We start from the raw sequence: 15,662 nt of genomic DNA on the forward strand, positions 1-15,662 counted from the left end.
TGATTAAGGTTTGAATTAATAATTAGATTTGCTTGAGGGCAAACAAAGCACAAGTGTGGGGTATTTTGATATTTCCATATTTATACATATTTTTAGGCAATATTTAAGTACATTTTACATATATTTTGGTTATTTGCATAGAATAATGGTACTTATGAGGATAAATTGTTATTTGCAGCCAAAGTAAAGCATTTTCGAAGATAAGGACTGAAACTGAAAATACTTGGAACTTTAGAAGCATGAAGGGAAGAAGGATAAAAAAACTCAGCAAAAAAACGTGCTCACGACGTGAGTAATTTGATGTTCACAACGTGAGTAGAGTGTTCCAGAAGATATGCATCCGGGTGAAAGAGTCTTTGTTGAATACATAAAACTCGCATTCACGACGTGAATCCTTACAACACCAAAAGAGTAAAGGTTCATAATTAGTTTAATTGTTGATACTTGAACATGTCTTATACTTTGATTTGTGTTTTTTTTATTTTCTACTATGAGTAGCTGAATCTAGCAACTCTATTTTAGCTAGATGAAGCATCTTACATATGGTTTAGCTTAATGACTATTGGATTCGATTAGTTGGTAAATTGCTTGTGTTTGATTATTATTACCTAGCATGCTTATGTTTGTTTCTTTAGTTACTTAAATTCATGTTCTGTGTAGCTAGTGATTATTAGATTACATGAACTTGAAACTTAGTGATTTAGTGAACATTAAATTGCTAGAGCTAGGATCGACCCAATCTTAGGTAGTAACTGAAGTAATTAAATTTAGCTGTGCTGGAGAGCATAATTGTGACCATAATTGTGTTTGCATAGATAAATCTTACATAACACATCTATAATTAATAACTAATTTTGTGTTTTGCTTATATATGACCATACAAGGTAGTTCATGAATTAGTAAAAAGATTAGTAAATTTAGACTTGAATTGCTAATTACATAATAATTGGTAACCAACTTTGATAATCCATAATTGTCAGCTAACCATAAAGAGGAAGTGGATTCGAACTAAACAAGAGTGCTTTAATTAATCGATTGAATTATGTGACTTAAGTTCATCTGGTCTTGTAAAATCAGATAAAACCCCATCTTTGCTCTAAAATTAGGTTAATTTAATAGTAGATAAAGTAATTAGTCAACACCATTCCCTGTGATCGACACCCAACTTACCCAACTATTCTATAACTCGACTAGGTACACTGCCTAGGTGCATTTTAGTTAGTTAAGTGAGTTAGGTTATAAACTATAAAATTAGTGGGTACTTTTGTGCATATCAGTATGCTTCCAGTGAGTTTTGGGCTTTTCGGCGGGCTTTTGAGCCATTATTGTTTTGGACCATGGATGTTAGGCTTATTAGAGGATAAATACTCTTGGGCTTTATTAGAGGAGTTTGGACTTAAGGTTTTGGCATATGCTTTGAGTTTGTGACTAAATTCTAATTTGGTTAAATTGTGTATATTTAGTGTGAGATTTTTGGACTGGTAACCGAGTAGTATTTTTATCAGGAGTCTTAGGTGAGTCTTCTCACTATATCAACAGGTCGAAGGCACCAATGCTAACCCATTATCTGACATGTGGATTGACAGTTGTTATGCAATTAATTGTCTGAAGACCCCGAGGGTAGCCTGTGGCACTTATGTGAAGACCATGGGGGTAGCCCATGGCACTTGGATATAAGACCTTGGGGGTAGCCCATGGAAATCTTATGTATGTGGCATGTGTTTTGTGGTTGTATGTTATGTTATATTTTGGGAAGTCACTAAGCTTTTGCTTATAGTTTATTTGGGTGTTTTCAGGTACTTCTGGTACTAAGGGGAAGGGTTCGGCTTGATGGTGCAGCATTCACTCCCAGCAATTTTTGCATTTAGCGATATTGATACTATGATATTTTGATATGATATGATGTAATGGATTTTGAGAAAAAAAATTATGATTGTAATTCCTGTTTTAAAAATGAAATTTTTTATCTGGATTTTTGGGCTGCTACATGGTCCATTAAGTCACTTATAAAGTTTTTAATCCAAATGTGATTTTTTTTTTCAAATTTATCCATGATTTCATAGAACATAGGCGAAAACAATACATAATTTGGGGTTTGTATGCAAAATTTATGAGCAAAAGTAGATTTGGGTCCGGTAGGTTACTTGGCCCCATAGAAACTATCTACATGAGAATGTCCTTTGGCCCGTACGTCATGACACAAGGTTAGAATTCTAGCTCTTCCAGATTGGTATCTCACTGATGACTAGGACCCCCCCCCCCCCTCCTGGAAGGGGGCCTTGTTCGCCTTCCACCTAAGCTGCGCAGGAGAAGCCCAAAGCCAATCCCAGGGAACAGTGAAGCTTCAGAGGGTCTTTCTGTCCAGGTGTCGATTTAACTTAAATCCTGGACCTAGTCTTTAATCCTACACCGGTTAATGATGCGATGGGAGAAGTTTTTCCTTTGTAATTTACAACAATAACAACCTCAAATAGACTTTATACTCTCAAATAACATCATATTTTTCCAATAATCACCAAACATATATTGATGGACTTTAATTTCATAATTAAAACTACAAACTCTATTATACTATTTGAGCTCAATCAACAAGCTACATCAGCTCAACTTCCATTGATGTAGGTTGAAGCTCAGAACAATATATAAGCTTACAAAACTCAAATTGAAGTATGATATACAACTAGGATTTAGATTAGATTAATTAGTAACTTTTTCTAAGTATATTATCATCTAACTAACACTACAACAAAATGAAGCTATTGCAACACCCATAAAGTGTTGTATTATGTCTTAAAAGTGTTGTCTTATGCCTAATCCAACACTTTGAGAAGTGCTGCCTTAGGTCTTGTTGCCTTAGGTCTAAAGCAACACTTGTTTTAGAATATGCCACACTTTTCGGAAGTGTTGCATGTATTTTATAAGTGCAACACTTTTATGGTGCAACACTTTTTTCCCAAAAATGCAAGGCTTTTTCAATATTTTCACTATCGTACAACAACACTTTTACCTATCATATGCAACACTTTTTACACCATATGCAACCCTTTTTCATTACTATCTAGAACCTATACCAACAGTTTTTTTATCAACCGCAACACCTTTTTTTACGTTGTATATGTGCAACACTTCTCTCTATTTTCTACAACACTTTATTATGTTTGTTAAATACAAATGGCAACACTTTCCAAGATTTAGCAACACTTAGTAGTGGATTTCCTAGCGCTTTTGCATCACTCAATACAAATGTTATAATATGTATTACAAAAAATTTCAATTCTAGAAATAAAAACCTTTCATAGATAACGTCATATTATAACTTGATACATATGTCCAAACTCAAAATGATAACCATATAATAAACAGTAAATACAAAAAATGTTTGCGAAAACCATGAAATATATTAAACTACTCAATTTGTATTTCGTTTCTTCTTCTATTTGATCATATTTCTCTTCTCCAATTACCACTTCACATGCCCAAAGACATTGTAACCTGGTATAGATAAAAAAAATGTTAGGCATTTATTTAATTAATCAATATATATACAATCAATAATATTTTCCAAATTAAGTGATGGAGATCAACCACCAAACTTCAAGTTGGAGTTATTTTCAATAAACAAAAAGTTAAATTCCAACCTCTTTAGTTTGGAATTTAGTGGAGTGAAGGGTGTTGGATTAATGGTGTTCAACTAAAGATATAAGTCTTACCTTGTACCAAACATGGATGATAACTCATGTTAAGAACTCTCGAGCAACTCCAGCCGGTAGTTTCTCTATAAGCCTTTGCATCGCATCTTCAACTACTTTGTCAATATCATTCCGCATAGCTTCTAACTCAGCTTTCTTTCTCGCATGATCCTCTTCTAACTCAGCCATTTTTCTTGCATGATCCTCGTCTAGCTCTTTTCGCATATCAAGCAATTGATTTTTTTCAACATTCGCTCTAAGTGAGTCCATAAGCTCTCGTGGGACCATATAGGACGTGCCATCACCATTCACCTTATTCATCAACCTATTAGTAACACCTCTTCCGAAAAGTCTACGGTGTCCATCATACTCTTTTCCCATTGTAGCTAAAAAAGGATCCAATGGAGCACTTCCATCTTCTGAAGGTTTATAGTTCTTCATTTGTTCCTTCAAATGATATTCAGAAAGAAAAAGTTTACATAACTTATAATGAACTAATAAAAATAACCAGTACGAAAAAAAATTATGTTCTTACTATCTTATTTGCAATATCATCATATGTATCAACATATTTATTTCCTACTGTCCTTCTGCGTGTGCGCTCAAACATTTAGGCTAAGGTAGGTGGTTCCTTGTTAGGGTCATCATTCATCTATAAAATTATGTAAAAGAAAAAAAAATACTGTCAAAGTTGAAATTAAGGACTTAACATAAACTAATGATGACCATTTTTGTAAATTTGCATCTCCTGCAAAATATAAGGGTAGTAAAGAGACGCTATACCATTTCCTCATGAATTCTAGCAAAACTTTTTGGTCCGGTTGTGTGCATATTCTTTTGAGACATGCGTACATCCTTGGCGAGCAAACAACGCTTCTACATTACAAAACAACACTTCAGTATGAACAAAAACTAGTAAGAAAACTATTTAGCAAACTATACCATCATAACTTTATTATTCCATAAGCTCAACAATTGTTGAAAATCCTTTTCTGGAATATTTTTAGGTCGATTCTTCCATCTTGTTTTGTTATCCTTAAGCATATAGAAGTGTTTTTTCTTGGTCCTACATTTATATCCCCTCCAGCATTCCCCAATTGTCCTTAGAACCCACTTTTTAGCATTCTCGGGAACAATGTATTTTTCCTTGAAAAATATAATACTTTAGTAAAAAGAATATACGATTCATAAACAAAATGAATAAAACTATTAAAAACCTTACCAACACAAACTCCCACATCTTCTCCTTATGTGGTACTTTGCGCCATTCTTTATATGTTAATGGAGCATAACTATAAGTACGAGCTATTGTACCCAAAAACCGCGAAAATTGCCCTACTATGTCCTTCTCCTTAGTTACAGGTCCAATGGGTTGTCCAAATTTATTGCATATAATGGCCTCACGTTCATTGAAATTTCGTACTTGCACACCATGCATCATTGTTGGCCCTCTTTTCTTGGTAATAGAAAGTTCTAAATCCAAATGTATAAATTATAATATGTATAATCAATCAACCAAAATAAAAGAATAACTCAAATTAACCTGTTGCTTGTTGTGACGGGATTCTTTCAATTTGTTCATCAACAAGTTCATCATCCCTATCTCCTATATCGTCATCGTTATCACTTTGTTGTGCATAATCTTCAATATTTTCATAAACCATATGTTCATTGTCTTCATTTTGTATATCTTGACCTATATCATCTTGGAATTTTCAAATTCAACACAAGGAATAACAAGTAACAAATAATAAAACAAATAAACAAACAATAAAAACACTAAACATACGTACCAAGTGACCTCAAATCATCCCCTTCATTTTCATCACCAAATGCACTGAAATCATCTTCTTCTAGTTCTAAAACAAGATCAAAAAATATTTACAACAATATTGACATATAATTAACAAACACACATCAGTCAGTTACTAAAAAAATTAGGACATTGACCATTTATCAAATTTTATTGTTATTGAGGGACCAAGTCTATAGTTTTACCGTTAAGTCCTTAATTTCAACTTTGCAAGTACAAGGACCAATTTTGCAAGTTTACTGTTATAGAGGGACCAAATCTATAGTTTTAAAGTTACATAAGACCAATTTTGTAAATTATTGCACATGGTTCATTTATATAAATCCTGGAAAATACAAGCACAAGGACTGTTTTTGCAATTTACTATTACAGAGGGGTCAAATCTATCATTTACAAGTATTTAGGGACCAATTTAATAATTTATTACACAAGGGTAACTTTTGGTAATTCCTGGAATATACAAGTACAAGGACCAATCTTGCAAGTTTGCTATTAAAGAGGGACCAAATATGTAGTTTTTACAGTTAGAAAAGGACCGATTCTGTAATTTATTGCACAGGGATCAATTCAGTAATTCATTACACAAGCAGATACAATGTTATAGGTATACACATTCGTGTTTAGTATTTTCAATAAATTAAGATAACAGTCACTATATTTAGTTGACATTTTTCAAATTTTGTTCCAAACGCAAATGGTTTTACCATCAGACCTGTTCTCACTTCCAATTCTTTAATAATATACATATTACACAAACACACATATGACATAAAAATATATTATATCTTGAATTTAGCCCAAAAAAATAGATTAAGATGAAAAAAAAACATACATTGATCTCTCTCGTCATCCACATCATCATCATCACTGTGAACAAGATACAATTTTCTTTTGGCTCCGCTTGTAATATCATTAGGTTCTGTCAAGTGTTTTTTAAGCGCACATTCTTTCATGTCTTGCTTTCGTGACCCTTTCTTACTTAAGATTAATTCACCCATGGTAATTGTTCCTCTAGACAAATTACTTTTTGTTGCAGTTGTATTAGGTTTTTCCTGGGATTGGTGTAGCCTACTTTTTTTTGTTGTAGGTGTATCAAATGGAAACATGTCAGACATATTTGAACTCGTTTTTGCTTAGCAAAATTAGCATATCTATTTATGGACATTGGTGCAATATACCGTGGATGATGTTGCTGTAACAAATTGCAATTCCAATATGGGAGATTTTCATAGAAAATAAATAAATAAATAATAAAGTAATCTAATTACCTTTTGGGAAGCTTGAACTCTACTAGTTTTAACTTAAAACCCCATTCAAGTACCGATAAAAGAAAATGCTTTATTGATTTGTGTTATATTGAAGGTTATAAACCTAGAACATCCATAAAACAACTAGAAAACACTAAAATTTTGATTTTGATATTGAATCAAAACCCTAGAATGAAGAAATGAAGAAGATACTTAGAGTTCATACCTTTTAAAGCTTGTAATGTAAAACTCTCACTATGAACTGGTAATTACATCTCAAATGAACTCCAATAAAGCTTAAGACCTTGAAATTGTCATTTTTCTCTTCCAAATCTTCTCTAGCTTGTATATAATATTTTATGTGAGTTTGCCAACGTCATATATAAAATTTTCTACTGGATTATTTCTAGTGAAGACCTTCAACTTCCATCACCACTTGCTAAAATCTTCGTCCCTATATTTCAACACAGACACAAGAACCTTATGCAACATTAAAACTATAACGCTCGGTCCTTACAGGTATGCTTCTTTTCTGTTTGTAAAGTTTTAGTGTGGGAAGTTTGGTCCTACACGGGGCTAGGGTTTTAATAATCTAATATGGGCATAGATTAAGGTATACATGGCGTAGGATCCCAAAACCAAAACCCTAATTCGTGGGGTTGTGAGCGTTATTTAAAGGCTCTAACCCCTTGAGGCCCTTCCATTATCAGCCTCCATCCTCCCAAACAACCTCCTTAGAAACCGTAATCCCTATTTGCGAGTTATGAGCCTTTGGAGTGTTTTGTATTCACTTTTGAAGGAAGAAGAGCATCGTGGAACCACCTGGGAGCTCAAATCAGTATAGATCTAGGATTTGCATCCACTCATCCGTCTCCAGAAGGTATAAAGTTCCCACCTTGATGTTGTTTTATGTTAGATCTATTTATGCTTAAGAATCTCATGCTTCTGTCTCCATAACCATGGTGTATCTGAGTAAGAGCTACTCCAGACCATTGGAGTGCCATTTCTATATGTTTTTAGGGATTTTAAGTCATAAAAATGAGAGCTTGTTCACTCTCATCCATCCATGCATTAGTTCTTGAGCAATGGATAACTTTATGGACCTAGGTTTTGATTTTAAGCTCTTGGTGACCATGTAAATGGATAAAGTTAGATACTTTATCCATTAAGACATCCATTAGGTTTAGATCTAGAAGTATGGAGGGTTGATCTTCTGTTTTGATGACTTAATGATTAAGATAAGTCATCAGGGAGCAACGTGGGGTGTATCCCTTACATAGGGCGTATCCCTTATTGTGGTTATTTTTTCTCCTCGAGCTGTATGCGGTGCGTAGAGCTTCATGTACGTAGGACGTAGATTGACTGGAAGTTGACCACTAACTTTTGACCATTGACCGTTGACTTTGACCAATTTTGACTTTAGGTTAAATATAGCATTTTGAGATGTACATTGAGAGTAGGTCCCTGTTTGTTGTATAGGTAATCTGTAGAGCTGGTATTTGGATTTGTGATTAGTTCATCGATCTTCTAGACTAGGTGAGTTTTTCTCACTATACTTGTGGGTCGAAGGCACCAATGTTGGCTCACTAGATTGTGTTAGATATCCTTATGTATAGGATGTTGTTATGTTGTAGTGATCTGTTAGATTGGTAGACATGTGGTTGTACGATTACATGTAATTGTTTGTTATGGTTTATCTGCTACATATGTCGACATAGTGTGGTTAGGTTGAGGTGGTATTGATTTGTGTTGTAAGCCAACAACCCGTGGAGCAATCCAATCATAAGATGAGGGTTGGGGTAAGGGTGTGTATGGGGCGGTTTGGTTCGGTTATTGGTTAAAACCGAACCATAACCATTATGATTGGTTAATTCATTTTGGTAACCACTGGGTATGGTTAATATTGGTTATGGTTAATGGTTTTTATCGGTTAACAGTTTTGGTTAATGGTTAATATTGGTTAATCATAATGTTCAAAATAATATATATGGAATAAAGTATATTGGCATAAAAAATGAAAATAGAATACCAAAACATCCTCGATGCCAATGTTTGTAACCTAATTTATAGTAATAGAATTGTAACGCCCGCAGATCCGGGCTAGTCAATATTAGAGGCAATAGGGGTCGAAAACGACTTTTCTACAAAAAGATTATTTAGAATAAATAATCTTAACCAAGTTGTAGAATATGTCACAAGGTTTCTGTACATATAAAGAACGCCGAAATCCGAGTTATAACGAAGAAGTTATGACCCGTCGAAGTTTCGCGTCGGAACCGGCACGGCGCCGGGAAGCGTAAAATAGTAAATTTATGATAGAGAGAGATTTAGCCTTAGCGCTCTAAACAAAAGTCGTAGAATATGTTAAACTAAGAACATCGATAAAAAGAACGCCCAAATCTGACTTCGTATGAAGAAGTTATGATTTTTCGAAGTTTCGGATTAGCGGTGTACAACCCGAAATTCGAATTTTAGATCGATTGATTTTTAGCCGACACAACCTAAACAAGAATCGAAGATCTCGTTATTAGTAGCGTAACGATAAAAATACAGACGAAAATGGACATCGGATAAAGAAGTTATGAGATTTTAACGGACCAATCCTGTCCCGGCCTGTTAAAAATATAACTTTAAAAATAAAGTCAAAATTAGCCGACGGAGTCTAAACGAAAGTTGTAGAGTACGTCTCCACCTACGCGTGGATATAAAGAACGTCAAAAACGGAGTTCGTATGAACGAGTTACAAATTATAATAGCATATTTACGTATTAAAATAAAGTATAAATCATGTATACGTACATATATATATATATATATATATATATATATATATATATATATATATATATATATATATATATATACATATGTATATATCATTATAAAGGTATCGACGATGCGGTCATTATAAGACTAATGTTGAGTTCTTTCGACATTAGTTTAGTACAAATATCATTAAATCCATTTAAAATAGTATTATAGAGGGGTGTTTAGTTGTTTATATAACTAAAAGGTCATTAAGTAATCATGGAGGGTAGTTTTTGAAAATTCAATTAGTATAAATAAGAGCCTTGGGCTCTCATATTTCTTGCACCATTCTCTTGATTCAAGAGTCTTTCTCTCCTTATCCCCCGAGCATTTCAGTCCCTCGTGATTCGACTTCTCTTTCTGTAGTTTTAGTATAGTAAGGTGAGCGCTGAAGCGCTGCACGAATCTTTCTTAGAAAGAAATCACCCCAAGCTTAAACCTAACTTGTCCTCAAGTTAGAACAAGACTAAAAATGAGCTCGGGATGAACTATCTAAAAAGGAAAAGAAAGATACCATAGAACTTGGTCAACATCAGTCAACATGGTCAGAATTAGTCCTTCATGGACCCTACGCATCTTCAAAATGTTCCCCGCTTTAGAGCCATAAACCACATTCTCAACCACTTGATGGGCGAATAGATCACGGCTGGATGCGGTTGCGGTGTGCAAGACAAAGGAAACAGAGATGCGCCCAGTGGGGGCACTTTAAATCACCAATGTAGACCATAGTGCACGAAGGAAAGGCGCCTCTTCACACACTATGATTCCTACATTTGTCAGGCCAAAGTGTATAATAACGAAATAGGGTTTTGCAGCACGGCCTCCGGGCAAACATCCGGTTTCAGAGGCTTCTCCCTTGTACTGTCCTTTACAGTTTACCGTCTCATCGTCGGGGCCTTTTCTCACCAAAAATCAAAATAAAATAAAATAATAAAAATTATACTTAACCTAAATCTAAACCTAACAACCTAAATCTTCAATCTTGAACTTCTGTTATTGGGTCTTCAATCACATTTGCTGCTTGACATCCAGGTTTTCTTTTCTTTTTTTTTTTTTCTTTTTTTTTTGCAAAATAGATATATAACATAAGTCTCGAACTTGGAATCTTGTTCTTCTTTTTGTGTTGCTCTTTTTCTTCATTTTTTTCTTCTTTCTTTTTGTTGCTTTTCTTGAATCATCTTTAAAAAGGCTCTTATTTTCTTCACTTTTTCAAATTTCTTCATTCTTTGTGTTGCTCTTGGAAGGTCTAAGGAATTTCACCAAGTAACATAGGACTCCAATAGTGAAAATTGAGTGATAGATGGAGGCTAATATGAACACCTAATGATCATCGACAATGTGCCAAGATCAACTAAAAAGGGTGGGGAATGACTAAAAAATGGGTGCTACCGAAAAGACTTGGTTCCAAAAGATGTGAATTGGGGGACCCACTTCAAAGTTCATCAAGCACCTCAATGCAAGGTGTGATAAACAAAATCTATCTAACTATCTACTCTAGACCCCTAGAAAAAATTATAACATATCCTAAAAAGGCGGTGAGAATCTAACTAAACAAGGCTCGGACGAGACTCGGGAGTACTAAGGGGTACTCCCTCCAAAACCAAGATGCGAGTCTTCAATATCTTTAATGTCTTCAAAATACCTTACCAGGCTAGTCTTTGCTCGCACACATTGGCATGACCAACCACATCCCTCCGCACCTAGACCCAATCAAGCTACCTGCATCTGACCCCCACACAAGCGGTCTCAAAGTAGTCTGTGAGGCTCAAAACGTGCCCCATTCATCAAATACAAGGAATTCCATATCAAGACTCAGGACCAATCTATGATTCAATACTTATGACTCGGCGCTGTGGTACCTGTAGGGATGAGAAGACAAGAGAGAACAAAAAATGCATGAACTTAAACTAGAATGCATCTAAAAAGTATGAAAATTAGAAAAGAAAGAAAGAAAATATGCAATATTTTTGAATTTTTTTATGCAATTTTTATGAATGCCCTAAATGACTAACTCTAAATGGAACTATATACAACCTAAATGCAATAAAAATAAAAGATTAGATTACCTCACCCCAAGCTTAAAATTAAGCATTGTCCTCAATGCTTAGGATGAGAGTAAGGAAGGATCATACCGGGATCAAGATGGAGGAGGCCCGAGAGGATGGTATGGATCGCATAATGATGCTTGGATGGAGTTCTTGGCCACCTAAATACACATGGATGAAAGCTTGGTCACGCAAAGGACGCATATGAAATGGCTCGAAATTTTCTTATGAAAGACATATTTGCGCGGGTAGCCTCGCAAACTTTGTGTGGGTGGGGGGCAGCCGCGCGCACATGTCAGAATACATCCCATGTTGGGGTAATTTGGAACTCGGAATTTGCGCGGCTGGGGTCGGTCGCACAGAGTCTACGCGGGCACCCGCGCGAAAGTCAAATTTTTGGAATTTTTCAAACTTCAACAAAATCACTGGAAGGCTACTATATGCTTATTTTTATGGCCAACTTCAAATGTAGAAACACCCAAAACTTCAAACGGACATTATTTATTTACATTGCATTTATTTAACATCTTTGCCAAGACATAGTCCTGCTTCCATCAACTTTCGTAATTTGGTATTTCTAGTGTTATGTTGTCGAATTCTCCCGTATCAAAGCCTTTATAAAATGGTTTCAAGCGGTGCCCATTCACTTTGAATATTTGATTTGTTTCCAAAATCTTAATTTCAACCGCACCATGATCAAACACTTTTGTGACAATAAAAGGTCCGTGCCATCGAGATCGCAACTTTCCCGGGAATAGTTTTAAGCGTGAATGATAAAGAAGAACTTTTTGGCCCGGAATAAAGTGTTTTCGAGTGATGTGCTTGTCATGAAACGCTTTCATCTTATCTTTGTAGATGCTTGCTTTTTCGTAAGACTCGTTTCTTAACTCCTCGATTTCTTGAAGTTGCATTTTTCGGTGCTTTCCACTTTCTTCAAGATTGAAATTGCACTTTTTAACCGCCCAATATGCCTTGTGTTCCAATTCCACCGGTAAATGACAAGATTTTCCATAGACAAGGCGGAATGGAGACATACCAATTGGAGTTTTGTAGGCGGTCCGATATGCCCATAAAGCATCTTCTAACTTTAAACTCCAATCTTTTCGGGTAGTGTTGACGGTCTTTTCAAGAATTTGTTTGACTTCTCTGTTTGACACTTCGGCTTAGCCATTTGTTTGTGGATGATAAGCGGTTGATATTCGGTGTGTGACACCATATCTCTTTGTCATTGCTTCCATCATTTTATTGCAAAAATGAGTGCCCCTATCACTCACCAAGGCTCTCGGTACACCATATCTTGCGAAAATGTTTGACTTCAAGAAGTCAATAACAGTTTTTGAATCATCATGTCGTGTAGCCTTTGCTTCAACCCACTTTGAAACATAATCAACTGCCAAGAGTATATAAGTATAACCAAACGAAATGGGGAAGGGACCCATGAAGTCTATTCCCCAAACATCAAATATTTCACAAATAAGGATAGGACTTTGAATCATCTCATGCTTCATGGATACGGTACCCGTTCTTTGACATCTATCACAACTCTTGCAAAATAGATAAGTATCTCTTGACATTGTTGGCCAATAGAGTCCGCATTCGAGCACCTTTCGCATGGTTTTGTTTTGACCAAAATGTCCCCCGCATGCATATTCATGGCAAAATTTCAAAATTGACTCGACCTCATTTTGATGAACACACCTCCGTATTAGTTGATCCGGAAAATGTTTCCAAAGATAAGGGTCGTCCCATACGTAGTATTTAGAATCACTCTTCAACTTGGCCTTTTGGTGCTTGGTAAAGGCGTGAGGAATTTCTTTAGTAACCAAGTAATTGACAATATCCGCATACCATGGAATGGAATTTGAGATATGGAAGAGGTGCTCATCCGGGAATTCATCAAGGATAGGAGAAGAAGAATCGCCAACATTCAACCGACTTAAGTGATCCGCAACTAGGTTTTCGGCACCACTTTTATCCTTTATCTCAAGATCGAATTCTTGTAAAAGAAGAATCCAACGAATCAACCGTGGTTTGTCATCTTTCTTGGTCATGAGATACTTTAATACGGCATGGTCGGAATATACAATTACTTTTGTCCCAAGAAGGTATTGCCGGAATTTTTCCAAGGCGAATACAATGGCTACAAGTTCCTTCTCAGTGGTGGAATAGTTGGCTTGAGCATTATCCAATGTTTTAGAAGCATAGTAGATGACATGTGATGCTTTGCCCTCTTTTTGACCTAAGACCGCTCCAATAGCAAAATTGCTTGCGTCACACATTATTTCAAATGGAAGCTCCCAATTTGGAGGTTGGATTATTGGTGCGGAAGTGAGCAAGTCTTTAAGTTTGTCAAAGGCTTCTTGGCATGCAACATTGAAGTCAAAGTCGATATCTTTTTAAAGAAGAAGGCACATTGGTCGCGTAATCTTGGAGAAATCTTTGATGAATCTTCTATAGAATCCCGCATGACCCAAGAAAGATCTCACTTCTCTAACACATGTTGGGTAAGGTAGGGTTTGGATGGCATCAATTTTGGCTTTATCAACTTCAATGCCCTTTTTGGAGACGATGTGTCCCAAAATGATTCCTTGATTAACCATGAAGTGACATTTCTCAAAGTTTAACACCAACTTTTTCTCTATGCACATTTTTAAAATCTTCTTAAGGTTACCCAAACATTCATCAAACGAATTGCCATACACGGTGAAATCAGCCATAAACACTTCGATTATACTTTCGACATACTCGGAGAAGATACTCACCATGCATCTTTGGAATGTGGCGGGAGCATTGCATAATCCAAATGGCATCCGCTTGTAAGCAAATGTGCCAAAGGGGCATGTAAAAGTTGTTTTATCTTGATCTTCGGGGGCAATGGGTATTTGGTGAAAACCCGAGTATCCATCAAGGCAACAATAATGCGATTTCCCCGCCAATCGCTCGAGCATTTGATCAATGAAAGGAAGAGGGAAGTGATCTTTCCGCATTCTTGAATTCAACTTTCTATAATCAATGCACACCCTCCATCCATTTTGAACTCGAGTTGGTACCATTACACCTTTGTTATTCTCCACAACTGTGATTCCCGTTTTCTTGGGAACCACTTGCACCGGACTAACCCATTTGGAGTCGGAAATTGGATAAATCATATCTGCATCAAGTAGCTTGATTATCTCCTTCTTGACAACTTCCATCATGGGAGGGTTTAATCGTCGTTGGGCTTCCCTCCTAGGTTTGCAATCATCTTCCATGAGTATCTTGTGAGTGCATACATTAGGACTTATCCCTTTGATATCCTCTATGGTCCACCCCATGGCTTCTTTATGCTCTTTCAAGACTTCAATCAATTGGTTTTCTTCAAAGTCTTTCAATTGAGAAGAGATAATCACCGGTAAAGTCCCATCTTGACCAAGATAAGCATATTTCAAATGGATAGGTAAAGCTTTCAACTCAAGTGTGCGTGGTTGGATTATGGAAGGTGGCATCTTGATTGGAGAATGAGATAATGCAACTTGAGAAACATCCTTCTTTGTGGAATTAGTAATTTCTAAAGCCTTCACAATATTTTCGACTTCGGAATCCAATGTATACATATCCAAGGTATTCTTCAAACTTTCACCTTCAAGATTCATGTTAAGCACCATCTTTAAAAGATCCCCATTTGATAACTCGAATAATTGTTGGGTGATTGGCTCAATCACATCAACTCGATACAATGGAGATATATTGCTAGGATATCTCATTGCTTCGAAGATGTTGAAGTGAATGGTCTCGCCATCAAACTGCATGGTGATCTTCCCATTGTGGACATCAATAATCGTGTGAGCGGTATTCATGAAGGGTCTTCCAAGGAGAATCATAGATGACTTGGAAGGAGTCTTTTCTACAAGATCAATGACATAGAAATCCGCGGGAAATACTAGTTGATTAACTTGAACGAGTACATCCTCCAACATGCCTCTTGGAAATACACTTGACTTGTCCGCTAATTGAATAATGACTCCGGTTTCTTCCAAAGGTCCAACATTGAGAGATTGAAAAACCGAGTATGGCATGACAT

The 15,662-nt window shown here is 35.9% G+C and overlaps 1 protein-coding gene across 1 annotated transcript; it reads right to left on the reverse strand.

Annotated features, from left to right (window-relative positions):
• Positions 1-12,156: 12,156 nt before the first annotated feature.
• Positions 12,157-12,636, reverse strand: LOC145006958 (uncharacterized). The gene has a single exon (XM_078965971.1). The coding sequence runs from the start codon at positions 12,634-12,636 to the stop codon at positions 12,157-12,159; it is 480 nt and encodes a 159-aa protein (XP_078822097.1).
• Between the last annotated feature and the right edge of the window lie 3,026 nt (positions 12,637-15,662).

The sequence above is a fragment of the Lactuca saligna genome, chromosome 7, assembly GCF_052625555.1.
Source record: "Lactuca saligna cultivar CGN05327 chromosome 7, ASM5262555v1, whole genome shotgun sequence".
In the NCBI taxonomy this organism is placed as follows: Eukaryota; Viridiplantae; Streptophyta; class Magnoliopsida; order Asterales; family Asteraceae; genus Lactuca; species Lactuca saligna.